This window comes from Triticum urartu, chromosome 2A, assembly GCF_056163025.1.
Source record: "Triticum urartu cultivar PI428250 chromosome 2A, HENAU_Tu73, whole genome shotgun sequence".
Classification (NCBI taxonomy): Eukaryota; Viridiplantae; Streptophyta; class Magnoliopsida; order Poales; family Poaceae; genus Triticum; species Triticum urartu.
The window spans coordinates 588,395,585-588,406,363 of NC_141874.1; the positions used below are offsets into that span (position 1 = coordinate 588,395,585).

Sequence of the window (10,779 nt, forward strand, 5' to 3'; positions counted from 1 at the left end):
TAGAGGGACAATGGTATCCCCAACCCACCAGGGTTCAAGTCCTGGTGCTCGCATTATTCCTGAATTTATTTCAGGATTTCCGGCGATGCGTTTTCAGTGGGAGGAAACGTTCCCGTCTACGGCGAGGCGCCTACGGTGACTTCGTAAATCTCAAGATGATATGCGCACTCAGTCTCTCGAAGGTGCTCATAGAGGTAGGGTGTCCATGTGTGCATTCATAAGGGTGAGTGTATGCACGTATGTATGAGTGCTTGCGTCTGCACTGTGTTTAATGAAAAGTTGTTTTTAGCTCAGGTAAAGTTATAAGTAGCAAGTCGTCCATTGCCAAAAAAAGAAGCAAGTCATACATGCTCACGCGAGAACAGTAGCTGTTGAAGAGAGAAAAGAAAGGCGACCTCGCCTTCCCTCGCGAAGCGCTTCTTCCGCTGCCACCTTCCGGCGGCTCTCGTTCGCCGATGACCTCGGTCGTCGGTGGTGAGGGGGGTCGCCGGATCCACGCGTGTGGATAGGTTTAGGCCAAAGTTGCTTATTTTTTAGGTTGTTCATCATCTTGGCTTCGGCGAAGGCGATGGCGGCGCTAAATAAAGTTTCTTCGGTTCCTACTCCGAAAAGGCAATCGGTCCTATGGTTGGGGATGGATTTGGAATCCAATCTGTTCAAGCAAGGAATGTGCAGCGGCAACTGCATCCTCTTGGTGGACCTGTGTCCTCGGGCTTCATCGTTACGGCGGCGTTTGCTCCAGCGCCGGCGCGGAGTTCGGGAGGTACGTACTCAAGGAGCGGATGCAGATTGTGGTCTGCATCGACGGCATCTGGAAGATGGTGGATCGTGTGCTGGGTTCGTGATACGTGGATGGCAGGTATGGTGTCCTCCTCCGACATCTTAGTCATGTGTGGTTGTCAGATCTGGAGTTTGATGGCATGACTGGGGTGTTGCCCTGGTCTGATTCTTTCAACGGGAATGATTTCGCCTTTGGCAAGCCACCTTGGAGGTCCGCAAAATTGCATATCAGCAATGGAGCCGCGTCGAGCTCGGGTGTGGAGGTGATTCGTCATTATTTCCTTTGGTGATTGTTGTGCTGCCAGAGACAGGTGACGGGCGTCGGTGTCAAGCTCAGAGATTTCTTCAGTCTTGTTTACAGTTTTACTTCTTGGCTGGCGTTCCATTGTGCAAAGGCTAGCGTTCTGCTAATGGTTCAATTTTGTCAGGTTGGTATGTATGTGGCTTGTACAATGTTCTTTATGATATAAATGAGGCACGTATTACCATGCAAAAAAAGGACAAAAGCTGCTTCAAATACAGCGGTGGGGTGGCTGCTGCGTACTAGGTCAGATGCGCTGCAAGCCGAGATGACGATGTCGCGAGGGGTGGTCCGGCTGTTGGGGATGTAGTGTGAGGGCGCGAGCCCGACTACTTCGACGACGACAACAATGCTACCAGGCATGCTGTGACAGAAGCCCGACTACTTCGACAGCGGCGACGATGCTACGAGGCATGCTGCGACGAGCCCGGTCGCTTCGGCGGCAGTGGCGATGCTACGAGGCATGCTTGGACGGAAGCCCGACCGATTCGACGACGACGACGAAGCTATGAGGCGTGCTGTGACGGAAGCCTGGCCGCTTCGACAGCGTCGGTGGCGATGCTACGAGCGTGCTGCGACGGAGGCCCGGCCGCATCAATGATGTTGCAACGACATGCTTCGACAGCCGTGGCGATTGCGCGGTGATGCTGCGGCAGCAACTCGGCTGATTCGACAATGTTGCAATGACATGCTTTAACGTAAACCTGGGAATGGACAACCCGGCCTGGTAGCCCGACCCGACCCCGGCCCGAAAAACCCAGGTCGGGCCGGGCCGGGTTCAGGCTTGGAAAACAGAGCATGTCTAATTTTCGGGCCGGGCTCGCGCTCTAAAATTAACCCGAACGAAAGCCCGGCCCGGCCCGAGCATTTGCTGCAAAGAGGCTGAGAAGCAGCGATCCGGCCCAACAGGCTGGCCTTCTAGCCCACAAACTACCTAACCAGCTACCCCTAATGCCTACCCCCCTCCCCCCCGCTCGCTCCCGCACCCGCACACACACCCCGAGTCCCCGACCAGTCCACCCTCCTCGATCCCCCTCGACTGGCGGCGGCGACGCAAGTCCTGGCTCCTGCTATGGCGAGGCCCCGGCGCTGCTGTACCTCGTCGGCCTGATGAGCGGCGGCTGCGGCTGTAGCCCCGACCAGTCCACCGTCCTCGAGACCCCAAGTCCCCAACCCACCCTGTCTCGATCCGTCGACCGGCAGCGGTGTTGCAGCTCTGGCACTGCAATGGCGCGGCCCCGGCGGTCCTTTCCCTCCTCGACCTGATCCTCCTCTAGGGCCATGCATCGGCAACGCTTCCTCCCCATCACACGGTGGTGCTCCCTCCCCATCAGAAGGCGGCGCTCCCTCCCCATCTGACGGCGGTGCGCCCTCCCCATCCGACGCCGGCGACCGGCAGGTATGACCTTCTGTCCTCCTCTCTCTGTTAGTATGTTTATTGTTCCATTTAGGATGTTTTTTGCTGCGTAGTAGATTAATATTTGTGCTACTTTGTTTCTCTTGTGTGTTGTATTTTGTGGTAGGCATGACTAGTTTGTGGAGTCTAAGTGATGAAGTTCATGAAGAGGAAGAGGAGGATTATAATCCCAGTGTTGAACAGGACAATGCTGCCACAAGTGCAAGGTTGGACCAGATCGTTGTGCCTGATCCTACTCGTCGTCGTGCTGCCCCATCAGCTACTGCTACGGCGACACCTCGCAGCAAGCGTACAAGGTTGAACCAAGAGGGACATGGACATGAAGCAAGTCAGCCGCCATCGCCACCGGCACCGCCAGGACCAAAGGTTACTACTGCTCCAAAATTAAGGTCAAAAGCATGGAAAAAGTTCACTAGGATTGAACAACCTAATCCTGATGAAGTAATGGCAGAGTGCAATATTTGTCATACTATACTTAGAGCGCCCTTGAAGAATGGAACATCTATTTTGTTAAGGCATACTGCTCAAGTGCATCCACATAATACAAATGAAGTGAATAGCTATTTTCTAGAAACTGAAAAGAACGCGGATGGCTCACATTCAGTTAGGAACACAAAGTGACATGGAAACTATTAGAGCTGCAATCTCTATGTTCCTAGTTGGAGGTTCACATGCATTTAGTGTGATAGAAGAAGTGGGGTTCAAAAAAATGATTGGTGTTGCTTGTCCTCAGTTTAAGACTGTTAGTCGGTACACAATTAGAAGGGATATCATGGCAATGTTTGAAAGAGTGAGGACTGAATTGAGAGAAATTATCAGCAACAGCCCTGGTAGAGTTAGCTTCACCACGAACAATTGGAAATCAGATGTGACAAAGTTTAGTTATATTTGTATTACTTGTCATTACGTTGATGATGCTTGGAGACTGAACAAAAGGATAATATGGTTTAAAAAGTTGAATGCACCTTATGATGGGGCTACAGTTGCTGATGAAGTCCATTTATGTTTTCGTGAGTGGAAGGTTGACACCAAAATAATGTGCATGACTCTTGATAATGCTGCATACAATGATTTAATGATCAACACTTTGAGAACTACATTGCTGCCTAAAGGTGTGTTACCATTGTTTGGAACTTTCTTTCAAGTCCGATGTTGTGCACACATTTTAAATCTGATTGTCCAAGCTGGTCTGAAACTTATTGATAAATCTGCTGACAAGATTAGAGAGGGCATTCAATATATCAAAATTTCTAGCAATCATATTCACAAGTTCTATGAAACTTAGTGAACTATGTTGTGGACTTATTGAACCCTGTTGCGGACTTGTCAAACTATGTTGCTTGTGTCTTTGGACTTGAGAAATATGCTGCTGTTATGTAATATTGTAATGAATGGATTACATGTATATGTATATGCTGTTGTTTTGTGAAATGCAGCTGTTTTGTGAAATATGTATATGCTGCTGTTTTGTGAAATATGATGCTGTAGTATATACCATGCTACTGTTTATAATGCTATTGTTTGCCGAAATATGTTGTTTCTGTAACTTGTTGTACATCAGGAGTTTTCGGGCTTCGGGTCGGGCTATGGGCTTCGGGCTTTTCAGCCAGGCCAGGCTCGGGCTTGTAAACGTGAATTTTTGTCGGGCTTTTCTCAGGCTCAGGCTTTACATTTTAGCACCGGGCTTTCTAGAGCCCGGCCCGGCCCGAAACCGGCCCGGCCCGAGAGATGCCCGGGTTTACTTTAACGCCCGTGGTATGCTTCAATAATGCTACGACGGCAAGATGTTTGCTTCAATAATGTTGCAATGGTTGTGGCGGGTGCTTCGACAGGCGAGGCGATGCTACGACGGCAATGCCGCTACTTTGATGATGTTGTGACAACGTGCTCCGACGGCTGCGAAGATGTTACGACGAACCGCAATGGCGGCATGTTTCAAACGGTCACGGTGATGCTGCGACGATGTGCTTGGATGATCATGGCAATGCTCCAACGAAGGCCCAACTCCTTCAATGATGTTGCGACGGCGTTCTTTCCTGTCGTGGTAGTGTTGCAATGATGGCACGGCTGTTTCTACGGCTTCGACCACCGCGGCGGCGACGGCGATGGTAGAGGCGTCAAGGATGCTACTCTAAGCATTGCTATATCCAAGCAAAACAGGACTCCATAAGCTTGTGTTGAGATTATCTGCAGCATTGCAGCATCACGTACATGTGTAGGTACGTGCTAAGCACTACTAGTGAAGTACGTATATATAGAAGTGAAAGGAGCACTCAGCTTCAGGAGCCGCGATGGGTAGCGTAACTTCACGTAGTGACACCGAGACGCTCCGCACCACACGATCGCGTGCGTGCGATCGCACGGCGCCGGACGCGGCTGACGAAGCCAAGACTTCATCCGACTGTTTTTAATTGATTTCCTATGGAAATCGGATCCTAGTACGTGAAGTAGTCTCGATTAGGACGTGGGATGTGACTTGTATTCCAATCGTATAGTGGGCTCCTAATGCGAAACGGGATTCCTTCCCTGAGACGAGCTGGGTCACGTCGTTCGGATCAATATAAAGCAGCGACGGTCGCGACGGGAGTTGCACGCGCAACTAGTTAGGCATAGACATAATCGTGTCTGATTGATCGTGCGGAAGATGAGCAGTCATACGCTCTCGCTGCTGCTGGTGACGTTGATGGCACTGCTGGCGTTGACGACGGCAGCGGAGTACAATGTGGTGGACTATGGCGCGAGGCCCGATGGCGGGGCGGACTCGGCGGGGGCGTTCCTAGCCGCGTGGGGTGTGGCGTGCAACGACACGGGGCGCTCCGGCTCCCGGCCGGTGCTGCGTGTGCCGGCGGGCAGGTTCCTGCTTAGCCAGGCCTATTTCAAGGGGCCTTGCCGGAGCGCCGGCGTGGTCGTGGCCATTGACAAAAACGGCACCGTCTTTGCGCCGCCGGCAGTGGACAGCAGGGCGTGGATCATGTTCCACCAGGTCGATGGTCTAGCGATCCACGGCGGAACGCTAGACGGGAAGGGGCAGGAGTATTGGGCGTGCAAGAAGGTCAGCAATTGCACCGGGCAAGGCCCCACGGTGAGTGATGACACGAACTTCTTGGTTTTTCTTTTTTGCAATGTGGTTGGGTTCAATTTCCTTGTGACGGGCGTTGGCCATACGTACGTACGATTGCAGACGCTCGACATTAGCCAGTCCAAGGGCGTGAGTGTGAAGCAGCTGACACTGCTCAACAGCAAGGTATTCCACATGGCCATCTTCGACTGCGCCGGCGTGACGGTCCAAGGCATCCGGATCATCGCACCGGCCAACAGCCCCAACACCGACGGCATCCACGTCAGCCACTCCCGCCATGTGAGCATCCTCAACACCACCATCGGCACCGGCGACGATTGTGTCTCCATAGGGCCTGGCACCTCCAACGTGCTCATCAGGGACATCGAGTGCGGTCCGGGCCACGGAATCAGGTGCCACCTTCAGTTGCTAGTTCATCATCCATTATTGTGTTTGCTTGTGGTTTGCGCAACGTAATAGCATTGGTTTTGTGTATTCATTGGATGGACGATCACAGCATTGGGAGTCTAGGGTGGCAGGACGGTGAGGAGGGGGTGAGGAACGTGACGCTGGAGATGGCGGTGCTGACGGGCACGACCAACGGCCTGCGGATCAAGACGTGGGCGATGCCCAACTCCGGCTCCGTCACAAACGTCTCCTTCTCACGGGTCACCATGAACCGTGTGGCCAACCCCATCCTCGTCGACCAGAACTACTGTCCCCGCAAGGTCGACTGCCCAGGCAATGTACGTCTCCTTCCCTACATGCATGCAACTACTACACGTGAACCAACCCATCGATCGACTATATCATGAGCTGTGTTGTTGTGTGTGCCTGCAGAGCTCGGGGGTGCAGATCAGCAACATATCATACACGGACATCGAGGGCACATCGGCGACGCCCGTTGCAGTGAAGTTCAACTGCAGCAGCACCAACCCCTGCAGCGGGATCAAGCTCAGGAACATTAGGCTGACGTACAAGCACAAGCGGCCGGCGCAGGCCAAGTGCGGAAATGCCGGCGGGTCCACGTCTGGAGAGGTCAGACCGCCGAGCTGCTTCTGACGATCGGAGTTCGCCGTCGGGCCGGAGAAGCGCGAGCATCTTCTTGATTCGATGGTTTCTGTAAATACTTCTCTTGCACAGTTGCGTAAGATCAAAAAGAAAAAAAAACATGGTAGTGTGATCATTGCTTGGAGGATCTCAAAGCGACCCTTATATGTAGTCCAGGGTAGTAGTTTTAGCAGATTTGCTAATTCTCAATTGATTGAGACATAGTTAAACCACAATCAACGTCATAAATTTTGGGTGGTTGTTCTTGTAATTTTTTTTAGATTTTTTTTTTTTTTTGAGATGGCTAATCTTCGTGTAAAATCTGATGGTTATAACTTGTGAGTGTATAGGTTTACGGGAGTCTGGATGTCCGTCTAACTAATCCGTGTTGTGTCGTTTGGCGGAAAGCGGCTTGATAAATTTTAGAATCAAGTGGCCTCACTTCTCTCCCCATTTATAACTCACCAAGAGCAGAAATATTTAACTCTCTTTTCCCGAGCTTGAGAGAGGCCTATGTCATCTTTGCCAACAGCCTCCTCAACTTGCTATCTATGTCAAACAACCGTTATCTTTAGCCTATAACATGCATATGTGTTGTTTTGTATGTTAGAACGATCAAAATGGCTTCTAACCGGCGAAATGAGAGTTCATATTATCACATAACTTGATTGAGATTTAACTTATTGAATTAGTAGATCTGTTGAAATAAACGAATGCAACCCGAGCGAGTGGCATGGAAAAATTAATTAGGCTTAGTTTAGCAGGGTATTTTCAAAACCGTAGTAATAGTAATCTAAAACATTAGGGTTAGTTTGGGTGAACGGTATATTTAAAACCGTGATAATGCACGAATACTTTCAGTCTGTGAAAACTAGTATGCTTTAGAAGAAAAAACCTCTTTCTAAGATTGGTCTAAAAGATGGATAATGGCAAGTGAGAGACCGAGAGTGCATGTGTATTGTAGTGGCATTTTACAAGCCTGAGTTTTTGTACTGATATATTATTCATCAAGTGCCAAAATTTTAGTGGCCCGCCAAAATATTGATTTCATGCATATGGTGCACTCAAGTTCATAACAGAACCAGTAACTCCAGGATGTGCACCACGCAATAGCAAAGGGAGCACATGAAGTAGCCTTATTTGAGATTAACAAAAACCAAACTTAGATATAAAAACGATCTATTTCACATGTGGCAATATATATAGCTGGCTGCCATGCAATACTAGTCGGTCATGCATGTCGTTTGACTAGAGTTTCTTCGGATTGATAGATTTTCGTTTCTTGCTACCTTGATCAATCGGCGCGGACTTGACGTTGGTGGTAGCCGAGGCTGCAGGAGAAGGAGGAGGAGGAGGAGGAAGAGGAGGACTAGTAGGGGCGGCAGCAGGAGGGGGAGGAGGAGGAACGTGTTTGTCAATGTGGATGGTGAGGGGGACAATGTCGCCAGACAGATACGCTTTCGGCACCGACAGGGACGTAAACTCGTCCGGCCATGGCGTGCCAGCGGGCAGGGAGCTGCTTTTCATGACCAGTAACTCGAACGTCACCCTCGCGCCACTGCCGGTGTGCTCCACGGCGAGCTTGGACGAGAACTGCGGCGCGCCCGGTGCGTCACCGTCCGCCCTGACGCACACCAGCGACACCGCGGAGTCCTTGTCGCGCTCGGCCAAGACCACGAGGAACACGCTCCGATGCCGGTTGGCGGTTGGCCATGTCGTCCTGGTCGATGAGGACCTGCCAGCGCCGTGTCAGTGGCAGGCTTGTTGGCACAGGCCCCTGTACGTTGCTCTTTAGACGAGTTCTTTCTGTCGAGAGCACTTTCGTTTGTCGAGTTGGCCGAGTACTTTCTGTCGGGGATATACCCCCCGGCGTAAACCGGCCGGAAGTGTAACCCGGCCGGATTTGGCGGTTTATTGAAAGACCCCGCTGACACTTGACGGTTTACTAGCGACCCGTCCTGACCTGGCGGTTTACAGGCCACCCGCCTGGTCATTATGACTCACTGGTGACTCGGCGGGCGGGTCAGACGGATGACAAGCCCAAGGCCCAGAAGGCCGGCTCATGTTATGGTGGGCCGGTTTAAGAGGAAAGGCGTGAGGAATATTTGTCTTACAAGGAGTTCAGACCTGGACTTGTATCCGGTTTGTATTAAAGACTAGTGCTAATTCTAATAGGACTCCACATGTAACCCGCCCTTCAACATATATAAAGAGGGGTAGGGTTCCCCAAAGAGGGACAAGCTACAAGCAAGAAGAAACAATCTAAGGGCTAGTCACAAAGAGGAGAGCCGGTTTACGGCGACTCCCTCGTGATGATAATGAGACCTAGCCACAAACAGCATGTAGGGCTATTATCGGATGATGTTTCCTGAGGCCCGAAGCTGTCTAAACCCTTGTCTTGTGTGTTGATTCGCCCTGCGTCTCTCGTTCCATTCAATCCCTCTCAAACTACCGCATAGATGCGTTGGCCTCACGACTAAGTCCTTACATTAGGACATCTGCCGTGATAATTTCACGACACTTTCCGACCGTACACAAACTGTACGTAGCACAAGTCGCCGAGAACACACGTAGCGATTTATGGCAACAAGTGCTTGCGTGTCGCACCTGTGTTTTATTTCCTTTTGATCTAGACGGAGGAATTCTCCATCATCGGCATCGGTGCTCCCGCTGCCACCGTCACGATCTCCTTACCTGTGTTCGACATGATCCTTTGAGTGTTTTTCGAAAATCATGACCGATCAAACCAAGCTCTGAATACCAAATGTTGGCTACAGGCCTGACTCGACGAGTACTTTCCGTCGAGACGACTTCGTACGCAGCAGCCGCTAGCGACACTAGCCAGCCAATTGTCCGTCAGATGAGATGCGTACGTAAACAAGGAGCAAGCAGGCAGACTAGCTGGTAGATGGATTCCTCACGTACGTAGCTAGGTAACTAGTACACGCACAAACCAAACAACCAGCCGCCGGCGCCTTCGATCGTAACTAGCACAACTCGCGGAGACACACGAACACGCACGCGATATTATGGCCACGGGAGCGTGTCGCTCCCGTTTGATTGCTTTGTATTGATCTGAGTTCCAGATTACAGGGGTATCTGTACGTATATATAGTAGCTAACCAAAAGTTACTACTAATCCTATACCTACACGGCTACGTAGTGACGGTTCAAGTCCGAGCCGGACTGGACAACCTGGTTAATTCCAACAAGGCTGAGCCTCCCCGTCTGGCCGTAGCGCATGAGGATGACTTGGCGGGAGTGGTTCGTGGAGATGTGGTCGAGGAGCATCTCCCGGGAGCCTGAGAAGTCGCAGCCGCCGCCGCCCGAAGGCCCGTCGCGCTCAGGGGTAGCAGGGCGCGTGCTGGCACGCGCAGCGGTGGTCCACGGAGTCGTGGTAGACGACGAGCCCCGCCTCGCAGCCGAACTTGACGTAGTCGCACATCAGCTTGACGGCGCCAGCGTAGGCGTCTGCCAGGCGGCAGTGGGCGGCAACGCGGCCGCAGTCCTCGCCGTGCGCGCCGTGGCAGGACGAGCACATCAGATGCCCGTCGTCGCACTGCAATTTATTATACTAATATGTAACGATCAAGACCAACAGTCGTTCCGATGGCAAGGGGTAATAATCACCATGACTCTAATCGATCTGTAAATAAGCTACTCGATCTAAGATTCAAGTTGATAATCAGTAGTGTACCGCGAAGATAGGCGGTTTGAGGGGAGGTGGCAGGCATGGCAGTCCAAGAGCTCCGGTGCCCTGCACTTTTCGAAGATGAGGAAGGGCGGCACGTCGAGGGCAGGCTGTCGCTGCGGCTTGACTTCTACGGGAACCACGGCCAGAGCTCTGTCTCCTCCACCGCCACCGTCGCCGCTGCTGCCATGAGCCATTTCTCCTCTGACTTAGCTTGCTTGACAGGGTCAAAGATCGCACGCATAAATGATTCTTGAGACTGATATAGTGGCGAGGCCGAGTGGAGAACCCAACAGCCGTACGTCCGCTCCACATTGACATTGACATATTCAACAGGTACAAGCCTCTGATGCTATACTGTGACAACAAAGCTGCTATTGACATTGCTAATAGCCCTGTTCAGCATAATCGAACCAAGCACATAGAGATTGATCGTCACTTCATCAAGGAGAAGCTTGATAGGGGAGTTGCTTGCCTTCCAT

The 10,779-nt window shown here is 51.5% G+C and overlaps 1 protein-coding gene and 1 pseudogene across 1 annotated transcript; one reads left to right on the top strand and one right to left on the bottom strand.

Moving 5' to 3' along the window:
- The first annotated feature begins 5,118 nt into the window (after window positions 1–5,118).
- LOC125533705 (polygalacturonase-like) lies at window positions 5,119–6,618 on the top strand. Its single transcript, XM_087539980.1, has 4 exons — window positions 5,119–5,580; window positions 5,680–5,969; window positions 6,074–6,302; window positions 6,397–6,618. Exons 1-4 carry the CDS (start codon window positions 5,143–5,145, stop codon window positions 6,616–6,618), a joined length of 1,179 nt encoding a protein of 392 aa, XP_087396106.1. The 5' UTR covers window positions 5,119–5,142.
- A 3,135-nt stretch (window positions 6,619–9,753) lies between these two features.
- Window positions 9,754–10,494, bottom strand: LOC125537387 (putative E3 ubiquitin-protein ligase SINA-like 6; annotated as a pseudogene).
- Between the last annotated feature and the right edge of the window lie 285 nt (window positions 10,495–10,779).